Source organism: Lygodium microphyllum, chromosome 27 (assembly GCF_053477565.2).
Source record: "Lygodium microphyllum isolate KBCC chromosome 27, Lygodium_microphyllum_v1.1.10, whole genome shotgun sequence".
NCBI classification, from domain to species: domain Eukaryota; kingdom Viridiplantae; phylum Streptophyta; class Polypodiopsida; order Schizaeales; family Lygodiaceae; genus Lygodium; species Lygodium microphyllum.
In genome coordinates this window covers 59,005,058-59,020,825 of record NC_141161.1, presented here as the reverse complement: position 1 = coordinate 59,020,825, position 15,768 = coordinate 59,005,058, and the positions used below count along the sequence as shown (strand labels likewise).

Sequence of the window (15,768 nt, the reverse complement as noted above, 5' to 3'; positions counted from 1 at the left end):
TTGGATGTCATTGAGTTGACCGAGAGCTTATTTGGGCTTATGTATTGCTTCATGGTTAATACGACCGGTGCTTCATGTATGTCATGCTCTCTTGGATGCGCTTGATGCATTGACAGGGTCACTTATCAATGGTGCTTTCTCTTGGGTTATTTGAGCTTCTGAGCTCGCTTTGTACGCCTTTTGTGCTAGTGGGAGCATTTTACATGCTTGCTTGACCTTTGACAGTTGCATGCTATTGGAGCACTTACATGTATTTGGAGCAGTTTATGTCTTGAGCAGCTACATATGCATTGAGACTTTGGGACCATACTCCGATCTTTATGGATATGCATTGATGTACTCTTGGTTCACAGGATGCTTATGAGCTAAGTCTCATATTTGGATCTTTCTCTTTGAGCAAACACCTATTTGTGTCAGGTTTTGGCAGTTACAGGAACACTTTGCCTAGAGTGTCTGGGGGTGTGCCTTTCACTGGCAGATGTTATTTTGGCATGCTTCGGTGTTGAGCTCATGTTCTTTTCACTGTCATTGGCCTTGCTTATGTCCGTTTCATGCCGGCTTTGGACCTAGCATTGTTTGCTTGACATTGGATCCTATTTTGGGACAGTTTGCTCTCTAGATTGCATACCTGCAATTTATTACAGCAAGCAGTTATTGGTGGACTGAGGTGTACTTTTCATGCTGAAATATCCTGATTTGGTGTACTGCACCTAGTACTAAGTGGGCAACAACTTTTGGCACACTTTGCTCGCCCTTTGGACCCCGTTTTGGTCATTTTTGGGCAGTTTCTACAGTTAAACAACAAGCAGTTTTTGGACTGTTTGGGCATTTCTAGCCTGCATAATGGCATCATCTTCGCATGATAGTGCCATCTTTAACATTACAAAGTTGGATGGTACCAACTACTCTTACTGGAAGAGTCAAATTTGGCAGGTCTTGGTGCAGAAATCTCAGATTAAGCCACTTGGGTTGAGTGGGGAGCAGCCTGAAACTATGGATAATGACGACTGCCTTGAACTTGATGAGCTATGCAAGTCCACGATTGTATTGTCTCTCACTGAACATGTACATTATAATGTATTTGAGGAAGCACAGAGTCCATGGGATCTATGGAATAAGATAAAAAATCTTTATGATAAGAAAAGTCCGGCAAGTCAGATGTACTGGTTGAAGCAGCTTATGGATCTGGGCATGAAGGATAATGCGACTATGTCTGCTCACTTGAGCCAGTTCCATGCTATACTGAAGAACCTGACTTCGCAGGATATCACCTTTGGAGAGGAAGTAACTCCTCTTTTCTTGCTTGGGACTCTGAATGAGTCATGGGATGTATTCCGCACTGCCCTATGTGCCTCTAGTGCTACTCTAAAATTTGCAGATGTTGAGAGTGCTCTTCTTCAGGAAGAGGTGAATCGCAAAAACTTGGATGCCTCTCGTGGTAGTCATGCTTTGACAGTTAGAGGCAGGAATGATAGGTATGACCGTGGTAATGGCCGAGGCCGTGACTCACAGAAGGATCGGTCTAAATCTCGTGGTGGCAAGTCCTGTAGTAAGTCGCGTTGGCGCAATGCAAATGTCACTTGTCATCATTGTGGGAAAAAGGGCCATATTAGACCACAGTGTCATGAGTTGCGCAATGAGAAGCGCAAGGATAAGGGGAAAGATAAAATGCAGGAGAAGTCCTCTGATCGCAGCATAGTACCTACGAAGTCCAGTGTCAAGATTGAGGAAATTAATGTCACGCAGATTGAGGAGTCCGATGGTGGTGATGAGTTTATACTTGCAGCTAGTTCTTCTGATGCTTCACACTTGACTGAGACACCTAGTATGTATGCACAGTGCTGGTTATTGGATTCAGGTGCGTCCTTCCATGTGACGCCTTACCGTGAGTGGTTTCACTCTTACCGTATTGTATCTGGATCAGTCAGACTTGGAGATGACAGGTCTCTTGATATTGTGGGCTGTGGAGATATTCAGTTGTAGTTTTCCATTGGCAGTTTCTTTTTGCTAAGGGATGTACGTCATGTACCTGCGCTTACGCGTAGTCTTATGTCTACAGGACAGTTGGATGATGGAGGGTTTCATGTCTATTTTGGGGATTCTGCCTGGAAGATCACCAAAGGTAGACTTGTGCTTGCTAGAGGCACCAAGGCTGGCAGCCTCTATCCTCTTGTTGTATCTGGGTCTTCTGTAGACCATGTTTTGGCAGTGGGCTCTATCCCACATGTATCACTTTGGCATGCCCGTTTGGGGCATATGTCTTTAAAGGGAATGAAAATTTTATCTGGTTTGCAGTATCTTCCGCCTTTGGATTATGCATGTTTTGACTCGTGTGATCATTGTCTTTATGGTAAGCAGAATAGGTCTACACATAAGAAATCGGGTAGGCCACGCATGAGTGAGCCCTTGGCATTGGTGCATTCCGATGTTTGTGGGCCTATGCCTTGCATGTCTATGGGTGGCGCGAAGTACTTCATTACCTTCATTGATGATTTTTCTAGGAAAGTGTGGGCTTATCCCATAAAGCAGAAGTCCAATGTCTTGGCAATTTTTAAGAGATGGCTTGCTCTTGTTGAGAACCAGACTGGGTATAGGCTGAAATGCCTTAGGACTGACAATGGGGGAGAATATGTCTCACGTGCTTTTGAGCGGTTTTGTGATGACAGGGGTATTAAGCGTCAGTTGACCGCCCCTTACACCCCACCCCAGAATGGTTTGGCTGAGCACATGAACAGGACTATTCAGGAGCGTGTGCGCTCTATGCTTAGCCATACAGGCCTACCCCAGAGTTTTTGGGCTGAGGCAGTTAGTACGGCAGTGCATGCCATAAACTGATCGCCTTCCAATGGATTGGATTTCCAGGTTGCAGAGGAAGTTTGGGCTGGTAAGCCACCCTCTTATGCGCATCTCCGTGTCTTTGGATGTGAGGCATTCTGCCATGTGCCCAAGGACAAGATGAGTAAATTGGATCCAAAGAGCATTAAATGCATATTCCTTGGCTATGGTGAGTCAGGAGAGATGGGCTATCACCTATGGGATCCGCAGGCGTGGAAAATAGTACGCAGCCATGATGTCGTCTTCCATGAAGACAAGATGCACAGGCAGCCTGAGAAGGTGGTTGAGATCCGCAGAGTGATCTTTCAGGAGGAACCTAGAGCTCCAGCACAGCCAGTAGTACAGCCTGCAGCAGTTCCTCCACAGGCCCAGGGTGTTGGACAGGCAGTTAGACAGGCAACAGAGCCTGCGGTGAGACGGTCTGCAAGAGACAGACGTCCACCTGACAGATCTCAACCCTCTATGCATTATGTTTTGGTTACAGATGCAGGAGAGCCTTTCACTTATGATGAGGCTATGCGCAAGGGTGACAGTCACTACTGGGAGAGGGCTATGCAGTCTGAGATAGACTCCCTGCATAAGAATGAGACTTGGGATTTGGTTGCCTTGCCTAAGGGCAAGAAGGCTTTGCCATGCAAGTGGGTGTACAAGCTGAAAAGTACCCCTAGACACCCCAAGCCGGCATACAAGGCTAGATTGGTAGCAAAGGGTTTTAAGCAGGAACATGGTGTGGATTTTGATGAGGTCTTCTCTCCTGTGGTTAAGATGACCACCCTGCGCTTAGTCTTGGCTTTGGTTGCACAGCTTGACTTAGATCTATATCAGACGGATGTCAAGACGGCTTTTCTACATGGGGACTTGCATGATGAGATCTATATGGATCAGCCTAAGGGCTTTGCAGAACCTGGCAGGGAGCACCTAGTGTGCACGTTGAAGAAGAGCTTGTATGGCTTGAAGCAAGCACCTAGGGAATGATATCATAAGTTTGATACCTTTATGCAGTCACAAGGCTATAGCAGGAGTGCTATGGATCCGTGTCTTTACACGAAGAAAGCCCGTGATGGCAATTTGCTTATCTTGGTACTCTATGTTGATGATATGCTGATAGCAGGGAAAGCTCATGATGAGCTAGATGCTCTTAAATCTCAGCTGAAGAAGAGCTTTGAGATGAAGGATTTGGGACAGGCCTCACATATACTTGGGATGCGCATTAAGCGCGATAGGCATCAGGGGCTTTTGTATCTCTCACAGTGGGAGTACATTCATAAAGTCCTTGAGCGCTTTTGTATGCAGGACGTAAAGCCTATTGGCTGTCCATTACCTTCTTATGTGAAGGTATCACAGGCCGATTGTCCACAGACAGATGAGCAGAGGGCCGAGATGGCCAAGATCCCTTATGCTTTAGTCGTGGGCAGTTTGATGTATGCCATGATAGCCACTCATCTAGATATTGCGCATGCAATTGGTGTTGTGGCACGCTATATGGCTACACCTGGCAGCAGACATTGGGATGCCGTGAAGGGTATCATGAGGTATCTGAAGGGCACATCAGATATGTGTATTTGCTATGGCAGCCAGGATACAGGGGTCGTGGGGTACACTGACTCCGATTATGCAGGACATGCAGATAGTAGGAAGTCCACTTCTCGCTATGTATTCACCTATGCTGGAGGGGCTGTCTCTTGGATGTCCAGGGTTCAAAAGTGTACGGCTTTGTCTACCACTGAGGTCGAGTATATTGCAGGCACTGAGGCTTGCAAGGAGGCCATATGGTTAGGCCGTCTAGTTGCTGACCTTGGGATTGATGCTACACCTACACTGCATTCGGATTCTATGAGTGCCATTCAGTTGGCTAAGAATCCGGTCTTCCATGCGAAGACGAAACACATTGAGGTAAGGTATCACTTCATACATGGTGTCGTGGAGGACAAGTCTGTTGACCTTGTCAATATCTCCACTGACGAGAATCCTGTAGATCTACTCACGAAGAGCCTCACTACTAAGCGCTTTGCCTTCCTCAGGAGGTTGATGGGAGTTGGATGAGATGTCGCCTTTCCTTATCCCTTGTACCTATGTACATTTGTACTGTCTTTTCTTTTTTCTTTTCTCTCTCACTAGGGAAGATTCGCCTTTAAGTGGGAGGTTGTTGGGGGTAAAGGCGCCTCCGCCATGCCGCCCCATGTATTACTACACTGACAGTACCCGCCACTGCACACTGCAGGTGGCGGGCGCCCGTCACGTCACTTTATCTTTATTCTTTTAGTGACAGTTTGAATAAAGGAAGGCCCGGTCACACATTGTGACTGTTGGAGTTCCCATTTCTTGTCTCTCTCTTTCTTGCTCTTGCTCTCCCGCCATAGCTCGTGTGCAAGCTTCGATCCTTCTCACCTTTCACTCACGTGCTTTTGAGCAATTTTGTGATGACAGGGGTATTAAGCGTCAGTTGACCGCCCCTTACACCCTCGCCCAGAATGGTTTGGCTGAGTGCATGAACAGGACTATTTAGGAGCGTGTCCGCTCTATGCTTAGCCATGCAGGCCTACCACAGAGCTTTTGGGCTGAGGCAGTTAGTACGGCAGTGCATGTCATAAACTGATCACCTTCTAGTGGATTGGATTTCCAGGTTGCAGAGGAAGTTTGGGCTGGTAAGCCACCCTCTTATGCGCATCTCCGTGTCTTTGGATGTGAGGCATTCTGCCATGTGTCCAAGGACAAGAGGAGTAAGTTGAATCCAAAGAGCATTAAATGCATCTTTCTTAGTTATGGTGATTCAGGAGAGATGGGCTATCGCCTATGGGATCCGCAGGCGTGGAAAATAGTACGCAGCCATGATGTAGTCTTCCATGAAGACAAGATGCACAGGGAGCCTGAGAAAGTGGTTGAGATCCGCAGAGTGATATTTTAGGAGGAGCCTAGAGCTCCTGCACAGCCAGTTGGACAGCCTACAGTTGCAGCAGATGCTCATGGTCAGGGTGTTGGACAGGCAGCTGGGCAGGCAGTAGAGCCTGTAGTGAGACGATCTGCTAGAGACAGACGTCCACTTGATAGATTTTAGCCCTCTATGCATTATATTTTGGTTACAGATGCAGGAGAGCCTTTCACTTATGATGAGGCTATGCGCAGGGGTGACAATCACTCCTGGGAGAGGGCTATGTAGTCTGAGATCGACTCCTTGCATAAGAATGAGACTTGGGATTTGGTTGCCTTGCCTAAGGGCAAGAATGCTTTGCCATGCAAGTGGGTGTACAAGCTGAAAAGTACCCCTGGACACCCCAAGCCGGCATACAAGGCTAGATTGGTAGCAAAGGGTTTTAAGCAGGAGCATGGTGTAGACTTTGATGAGGCCTTTTCTCCTATGGTTAAGATGACCACCCTGCGCTTGGTCTTGGCTTTGGTTGCTCAGCTTGACTTAGATCTATATCAGATGGATGTTAAGACGGCTTTCTTACATGGAGACTTGCATGATGAGATCTATATGGAGCAGCCTAAGGGCTTTGCAGAACCTGGCAGGGAGCACCTAGTGTGCAACCTGGCAGGGACTCCTCTCATTGTCACAGATGGAGTATATTCATAAAGTCCTTGAGCGCTTCCGCATGCAGGACGTAAAGTCTATTGGCTGTCCATTGCCTTCTTATGTGAAGGTATCACAGGCCGATTGTAGACAGATGAGTAGAGGGCCGAGATGGCCTAGATCCCTTATGCTTCAGCCGTGGGCAATTTGATGTATGCCATGATAGCCACTCGTCCAGATATTGCCTTTGCAGTTGGTGTTGTGGCACGCTATATGGCTACACCTAGTAGGAAACATTGGGATGCCGTGAAGGGTATCATGAGGTACCTGAAGGGCACAACAAATATGTGTATTTGCTATTTGCAGTTGGTGTTGTGGCACACTATATGGCTACACATGGTAGGAAACATTGGGATGCCGTGAAGGGTATCATGAGGTACCTGAAGGGCACAACAGATATGTGTATTTGCTATGGCAGCCAGGATACAGGGGTCATGGGGTACACTGACTCCGATTATGCAGGACATGCAGATAGTAGGAAGTCCACTTCTGGCTATGTATTCACCTATGCTGGAGGTGCTGTCTCTTGGATGTCCAGGGTTCAGAAGTGTATAGCTTTGTCTACCACTGAGGCCGAGTATGTTGCAGCCACTGAGGCTTGCAAGGAGGCCATATGGCTAGGTCGTCTAGTTGCTGACCTTGGGATTGATGCTATACCTACACTGCATTCGGATTCTATGAGTGCCATTCAGTTGGCTAAGAATCCGGTCTTCCATGCGAAGACAAAACACATTGAGGTGAGGTATCACTTCATACGTGGTGTCGTGGAGGACAAGTCTGTTGACCTTGTCAAGATCTCCACTGATGAGAATCCTGCAGATCTGCTCACGAAAAGCCTCACTACTGAGCGCTTTGCCTTACTCAGGAGATTGATGGGCGTTGGATGAGATGTTGCCTTTCCTCATCCCTTGTACCTATGTACAATTGTACTATCTTTTTTCTTTTCTTTCTCTCTCATTGGGGCAGATTCACCTTTAAGTGGGAGGTTGTTGGGGTAAAGGCGCCTCCGCCGTGCCGCCCTGTGTATTACTACACTGACAGTACCCGCCATTGCACACTGCAGGTGGCGGGCGCCCGTCACATCACTTTATTCTTTACATTCATTTTTTAGTGACTAGTAAATAAAGGAAGGCCCGGTCACACATTGTGACTGTTGGAGTTCCCATTTCTTGTCTCTCTCTTTCTTGCTCTTGCTCTCTCGCCATAGCTCGTGTGCAAGCTTCGATCCTTCTCACCTTTCATAATCTTCCAATCTAAAGGCATCATACCAGAGTTCCACACTTTTGCTGACACAATCGAGTTAATGGGTCCTTAAGCAGTTGCACATGGGCTGAAAATAGCTCATTAGGAAGCCCATCTAGCCTTGACTTTTCCTTCGAGGCAAGTGAGACATCACTTCTTCCCCTTCATCTTCAGAAATATCGGCCTCCATTAAATTCACCCATTCTGGTTTGACCTGATTACTAACCAAGTCACATATGTATGTTCGAGTGGAGAAAACATCATTTGAAAGAATCTCTTGTGGACCCAACAAGGCCCTATAAAAGTCAATGTCATCCGAATAATGGAGGCAGGATCAATCACCATATCACCTTGCCCATCCTTTAAGTGCACAATATTTTCCCAGGTATATTTCTAATGTAGACTAGCAAAAAATTGATGAGTTTGATGGTTGTTATCATGTAAAGCTTCGAATTTGACTAACAATTTGTATTTTGCATATTCCTCTTCTTGAAGAGATTGGACCCTGTCGTTTAGCCATTCAATGCAAGTGAAAAAGTCATCATAGGAATCCCCAGTCTGACAGAAAGACAAGGAATGAGCTAATAAAGATTGAGCATGCTACAATTCAGCTTGAAATGAGGAAACATGATGAATACCATATTGTCGGGATAACACTTGCGCATTATCCCTAAAAATTGCCCATGCTTCCATCCCTCTACTAGATAGGACCTTCATGCTAAAAGAAGCTATCAATTGCTGAACACCTTCCAAAAATTGATTTTGCTGCAAAAAATATTGATTAAACCGAAGAGACAAATGGGCAATGAGAGCCTTGAAGGCATGAACAGGTTTGTGGCTCATTTCCAACACCAAAGGGTAATGATTAGACAGAACATGTTGTCTTTCCACCTGCATATCAATGACTACAGGAAGAAAGGAGTCACTTTGGCAAATGTAGATCCTATCCAGTATGGCCCAAGTATTTGGATCCTAAAAAGAGCGAAAAGTATATCTGGCTTGTGATGGATACATCTAGGACCACATGTCTTGTTTTAAAGATGCCAATGCAAGAGCATCCCAAGCTTGTCACTCAAGGTCATCCATAACCGAATGCGGAGAGGTTGCTTGATCTAGAGAAACACATACATTAAAATCACCCATAAAAAAGGCTTGATGAGCCAAGGCAAGGCAGTGCAGGTCATCCCAAAGCTGACGACGTTCCCTTGCATTAGAAGGAGCATACATGCCTACAATCCATAAAACCTCCCCCTCATAACATATTTCCAAGATCAGAACTCAGCCGCGGGTATCTTGAAAAACCAATGCTAGTTGAAGGGAGGATTTGACAGCCAACATAACTCTTGATTTATGCGGAGCGCGACCACTAAAAAAGACCGCATAATCCTTATACACATAAGAATATCCAGCCAAAGAATGTTGTTTGTGCTCCACATCACATAAACATCCCAATTTCCAGTAAGCACATCTTTCCACAATCAATACTGCTTATTGCCCAAAGAAATACCTTTTACATTCCACAAAGCAATTTTCATGATCAATTAGAAAATAAGAAAAACTACCAAAGCATCGCTTTTCCTTTTCCTTTTACATCAATAGCCTTGGTAGCCTGGAATCTCTCCATTTTAGTACGGATAACATCTACAAGATTTGCCATCTGCAAATGTGCAATTGAAGCTCGGGAAGGAAATTGCAGTTGTGTTGGGAGTGGAAAACATCCCGAGAAGGCACAAGCCTTTCACAAGCATCAAATCACAAGGCTGAATCAAAAGTCCTTCTATCTTCCACTACCAAAGCACACAAAGATTGAGGTTTCATATAAAACCCATTACCTAGCAATATTTTATAAGCAATGCCACAAAGAGAGAGAGAGAGAGAGAGAGAGAGAGAGAGAGAGAGAGAGAGAGAGAGAGAGAGAGAGAGAGAGAGAGAGAGAGAGAGAGAGAGAGAGAGAGAGAGAGATGCCTCACTCGAGAGATGGAGAGAAAGATAAAGTTGTTAGAGTGAGAAAGGGAGAGAGAGGGAGGGAGGGAGGCAGGAGGAGGAGTGGAAGAAGGTGGCGGCAACAGTGGTGGTGGTGGTGGTGGTGGAAGTCGAGATGGGTGCAACTAAAGGTGGTATAACTGTACTATGTGAAACAAAAATAGAGGGATTGCCAAAAAAAAGAGCTTAAAAGATCACTCAAAAAGCTCACTTCTTGCCCTTCCTTAGTGGAGAGAGTACCTCGCATGCCTTTATGAACTTTTGTGCAAGTTATAAATCTTTAAAGCTTTACTAAAGCTTATTAAGCTTTAAAAAGCTAAAGCTTATAAAGAAAACAAAAGAAAAACTTAAGTTATTGTAGGCAATTATTTGAGGGGAAAGGGAGAGGGCTCAATAAAAGCCATGCTCAATATACCTTTATTTTTCTATTCTTATTTTTTCAAACCATAATTTCCTTTCAAGGAATAGTACCACTTCTTGCTCATGAATTCTCAACAAAGGGATTGAAAATTCTTTGTGTAAGATTATAACTTTACTTAGGAGCTTGTTCATATGCAAGGTTATTATTTAATCTTGCGGAATTCTATATTCTCTAAAAGCTTGTCCCTACATAATGATTATTATCTACAAAGATGCTATGACCTTCCAACATGGATGAAGTTAATTAAATGGAATCTCCTTGGGAGCATTGTACAAGATTATATCTTTATTAAGGAGCCTATTCATATGCAAGATTATTATTTTATCTTGCCCGATTATATATCCTCTAAAAGCTTACCCTTGCACATTGATTATTATCTACAAAGATACTAGGACCTTCCAACATGGATGAAGTCAATTATATGTAACCCACTCTTCTAGAGATATCTTTGCGCAACAATAAATTGATATTCTCCAACATGATTTGGATAAAGTTTTGAAAGTTCTTCAAGAGTGAGAATAACAAAATCCAACTACACAAGATGCATCACTCACATCCTATAGTATCTTCGTAGCACAATAAACCAAGAAGGACTAAAGTCTTTTCGATTTTCTAAAATCAATGGTAAAAAGGATTAAAAATTTATTTTGAGCTGGTTAAGCTAGTCTGATGAGCAAGAAGCATTTTTAGAAAAGGATAAAATCAAGTGTGTTGCCAACTACTTGATGGATAAGACATTCTTTACAGAATATACTTACTAGCTACCCAAAAATGTGGAGCGAATTTCAAGAAAAAATCAAAGAATCTTTGATTCCACCTCAATTCCATATTTATACAAGTTGAAACTAGGCTAACCTATCTTGGTAGGGAAATGATAGCATGGCTACCTACACCAAAAGATTTTGGCAATGCCTTTTCCCCCCTGCATGTTTCAGGAAGTTCTCAATAGCACATTGCGATGTAATTATGAAAATGGACTTCAAGCCAGCATCCAAGCTAAATTCAACTCTCTCAAACCTACTTGTCTTTAAGATGCTAGTATTTCTTATGCCCATGATGGGAAAATAGAATTCCAAACTATCACCCAAATTCTTTTAGTTAACAATCCAATCAATCTTGGCCATACAACAATCACCGTAACGTGAAGAATCCCTTCAATCCATCCTAATCCCTTTCCACCCAATCGACCTCCAAACTTCAAGTTCTATTTTGTATTGTAAGTCTCCATGAGATAGTGATAATTTAGGTAGATAGTGGTTAGCAAAGCATTGTTCATGTGTCCAAAAACCCTTGTTTTTTTTTTTTTTTGACTTCATGGTACAGCTTCTCGAGGCTGTTGTGAAGCAACCATATATGGAGAGAGAGAGAGAGAGAGAGAGAGAGAGAGAGAGAGAGAATTTGTGTGTGCGTAATTGTACCTAACCTCGGAAGTAAAATTTTCAAGAGTTCGACATAGCTATGAGATCTCCTTTGAAAAGGCTTATGTAGAAGTTTATGAGCTGGGTGAATTGCTAGTATATTTTCACTCATTCAGTTCATCGCCACGTTCGTCTTTTGCCATTATGAGAGCTTTTATCAGGCCTCTGTCACGTCGAAGCGGCTGTTCATCTCGCTTCACTCGGCATCACTGCTTAGCCAACGGGATCACTCGGGTACGTACAAAAGAAAAGAAATTAGTAGACTCCATGCTGTCTTTCTTGCATGCACAAGCTGATTTGGATCGCCTGTAAAAAGAAAATAATTTAGTAGAAGCTTACCAGAGGCATATGTCAGTTTGTGCAGTGAGAGTCTGCTTCTGACATGCAGCTTCTTCTCAAGTTGAAAGATGATTGCTTTGGCTCCCATGTGAGGGTGAATTCAACGCTTGTACAGCACGGGGGCTCAAGACACTAAGGATGTAATAGGCCTGGTGATACCAGAGCCAGGCCTATTTGGAGAATCTGTTGATGAGAGGAGGAGTCGTAACTCCTAGCTTGTATCACTATGTGGATTAGTACATCCTCTAATGGCAGTAAATCAAATATATGTGAAGTTATCTATGAGAGAGGGCCCTGCATCACCTCTTTGGCATTGGAGAGTTGTGAGGATTACGTGCATCAAGTGTACTAGCAAGCTGGAAGGGAGGTCCTGCAGCCATTGCTGGGGCTGCATGGCTGGAGCCTAAACCTAGAACTATAGATGAGGAAGACTCGTTGATAAAGTTATCACCCTTTGTCATTGGCCATTTCTCCTCCTTCCGCAAAGCTACTAATGCCCCATAGTCCTTCTAGAGATGTTCGTTCTTGCCACAGCAATAGCATCGAGACTCCCTCTTCTTCTTCAGTATGACATCCCTCTCTAAAGTTGAAACATCTAAGGTACCAAGAGACAACATCCTGAGTGAAATCTAAATCTGAATACAAAAAGTCTCCAATAGAAAACTCGTAGATGAGTAAATAATGTTTGTATGCTGAGAATCTCTAGTAGAAGCCAAAAGTGCCACGAGAAGGTAGATATAGAAAAGATGAACTGAGGCGAGAGATTTTGAGGAATAGATGTGTGCCAAGAATATGGACTCATGACAATTTCAAGAGTTTTGGTAGTAATAAAAGCACATACAGAAGAATCAACAATGACCAAAGTGTGGTGTTTAAAAATACGGCAATTGAATACACAAGACCCCTCTCTAAAGCTGAGCAATGAATCACAAAAGATGATTGCTGCAAAAGGGCAAAATTTGATCAAACACAACCTGAAAATGATGATTATAGCCAATAAATAGGAAGATAGACTGCAAACAGAGTTGCTTAGCCTGCAACCACATCAGATGCTTAAAATGCACGGTCAGCCCACAAAAACATAGCCTGATTATGCAAAAAATGCAGCAGAACTTAAAAAAACAGGTCGTGTTTTACCGTGTAGGTTCTAGATAGTCAAAACGCAAGAAGCTGTGTGGAAAACACAGGGATCAAAGGCTGGAAATAGGCTGGAAAACTGCAGTAGATGGTCACCCAGTGTGTAGAAGAGTCGCGCAAGTCAAGACAAGTCCAATCAGCTGCAGACAGTGTGAAATGCAGATCTGCAGCAGAAGAAATCAGCACCATAGGAGCTAATATGGATGTTTGATATTATGTTAGAAGTGAATGCAGCTCTGGAAGCATAGAAAATTGAAATCAGCCTTCAGTGGATGGGTGGTAATTCCTTGATTACAACTTACTTACAGCAGTAACATTTATTACAAAACTGAGAAATGGAAAATAACTTACAATCTTGAACAAGGGATACCCTGTTGGCCCCAAAACTGGTGCTCCTTTTAGTATTTCTTTAACTTAATTGACGAAGAAGTTGACGTACAATGGGATTCTCCCAATTCCTTTTGGTACTCCAACTCCCCTTGCCGTTTAGAATGACTAGTAAGCCTTCAATCTGATTTGCCCCTTGATTCAGGCAGTCTATTGGCTTTCACCTGCTTTGATGGAGATGGAAAATGCTCCAAATTCATTGATTTGCTGGTCCCTCCACTTGAATTTGAGTGAAAACAACTTTAGTCCTTTGAATCCAAGTCTTGGAGCTTCCAATTTCTGACACGCTTCTTGAGGCTGCTGTCTAATCCTAATTTTTGTTGTAGATTAGGGTTTACAGTTGAGAAATCTGAAATTTCTTAGCCTTTGGTGATTTCAATGCTGTAATTTTCGGAGCAAGGTTGTAGAAAGGCTGGGAGATGAGAGAGAATGCTGAGAAGAGAGAAAATTTGAACTTTCTTTTGCTAAGAATTGAAAAAACTCAGCCATTTAATGTTGTTATCTTGTCTCAACAGCTTGTAGATGCAATGAATTGAAGAAATCAATCATTTATTGTTGTTGCTCTGTCTCAACAGCCTGTAGATGCTGTCACCTGTTGTTGATTGGTATCCTCCTATCCCTGGTTGCCTCACAAGGTCCTCTAATAGCTACAAATCAAACTAGTAGTATCTCCTCTCTCTCTCTTGCAGGTAGAATGTACTAAAATGCCTCTCTCTAGCCTTTAAAGACGTTTTTCGGTCTTGCATTGGCATTTTTTACAAGTGGCAACCTTCCCAAATGGTTTTTCTAGCATTAAATTGGCGTTAGGTACCATTAAGCACCAATCCATTCTCAAGTGTCTCTGCACCATCTTTGACCATCAGATTGGTGTTAGGTATCATTAAATGTCACTTTTCTAGTGTCATTAACACTTATGGCCAAATGAATGACCTAGGCCAACAATTGGCACCAGATACCACCAAGTACCTGTGCGATACAACTTATAGTGACTTTTGCCTTTGACATCCCGTGCTTTCCTTGGGTCTTGGGCTCGTAAATTTACTCTAACCCTGGTTATACCTCATATGTATACCATTTACTTAACCATGTGATTAAAAATTAATCCATATGTTGAGTGAGGTTTCAAAAATACATGTTCTCATGACTAATACTGTAGCAATAAACTGTATAACAGAAGGGAGAAGAGAAAAGATAAACATTGCAAACAAAGAAAAAGAACTTAGAAGAAAAGAGATGCTTGGGAAATGAAATCCATATACCAAGACAAGGGGTGGTACAGAAATGACATGAGTCACTGGCTGTGGGGACACTAGCACTAGCTTCATCTCTCCAGCTAAACCTATTGTTGAAATATGTAGAATGATAAATAATAGATGAGGAGCACTTGGTCTATAAATAGGCCCTCAACATGAATCGGTTGGCCAACAAATAATGTCCAATCAAATATAGGTCGGCCATAATAAATGATTGGTTGGCCATCAAATTAGGCACAAAAAATGCAACAACTACAACTTGAATAAAAGAAATGGTGCCCAGCCCATTGGGACATGCACAGATTGTCACACGAATTGACAATATCCATTAGAGTGTAGTGATATGGATGTATATGATCGGATTGGAAGAAAGAAGTGAACATACGAGAAGAGAGAGAGAGAGAGAAAGAGACAGAAGAATGCCAGACATTGCAGTGAATGAATACTGAATACAGAGAGTAGAATGTGTACAAAGGTTTGTGAGACTAGAAGTAGTTGGAATATCTCAATTTGCAGGTTCACAAAACTGATGATGATAGGGGGTATAATTGGTATACATAGTAGGTAGAAAATGATCAAAAGAATGCAAGTCGGCCAGCTTGCAACAAAAAATGTGCCGACGACTGTTATAAATGGTGCCAATTGCAAACAAGCTGTTTCAATTACACTCTTGTTCTTCCACTTATGGATTCTATTCTCTTGAAAATCTTTGTCGGATCTAATTGCCTTTTAACTTCCACTTGGAATGGTCCTTCTTGAAGATCAGCCAATCATGAAAATGAGAGAGAGCTTTTGACTTTAACTCCCAAAAGTAGGCCCAAGTCATCCTACTAAAATCATCAACGATGAGCGTGAAAGAAAAACTGAGTCCTCATAGGTCCACACAAATCTATGGAAATAAGCTCCATGGGCTCCTTAGCCTGCCTAGAAGCCTTGCTGAAAATTGAATCTTGATGTTGTTTGCAGTATGAGCATCACCTTACCCAGTTGGAATTGGTTGTCTATCACGTGTACTTTGGATAGGAACAAAAGAGTTGTCACCACAATAAGAATATGCCCATGCATTGGATGCATATGGGCAGCAATACTATTTGGAGGTGTCATATGGCAAGAAGTGTTGCTATCTACAGTTCACTTTTGAGATTGTGTAGCCGTCGATGCTATAGTTGGATCCATTGTAGA

The 15,768-nt window shown here is 43.2% G+C and overlaps 1 protein-coding gene across 7 annotated transcripts in view; it reads left to right on the top strand.

The window, feature by feature from the left end:
• Positions 1–11,385: 11,385 nt before the first annotated feature.
• Positions 11,386–15,768, top strand: part of LOC148012356 (Metallopeptidase M24 family protein) — a 192,094-nt gene continuing 187,711 nt past the window's right edge. For 3 of the 7 annotated variants that reach the window (XM_087669390.1, XM_087669387.1, XM_087669384.1), the window contains exon 1: positions 11,390–11,704. Coding sequence is in view for 5 of the 7 variants with exons in the window: in XM_087669387.1 (XP_087525513.1) it covers positions 11,615–11,704 (90 nt within the window). In the remaining 2 variants the exon portion in view is untranslated. Of the gene's footprint in view, positions 11,705–15,768 lie in introns of all 7 variants that reach the window. The other 4 variants (XM_087669386.1, XM_087669389.1, XR_015689079.1 and 1 more) reach the window with 4 other exon arrangements.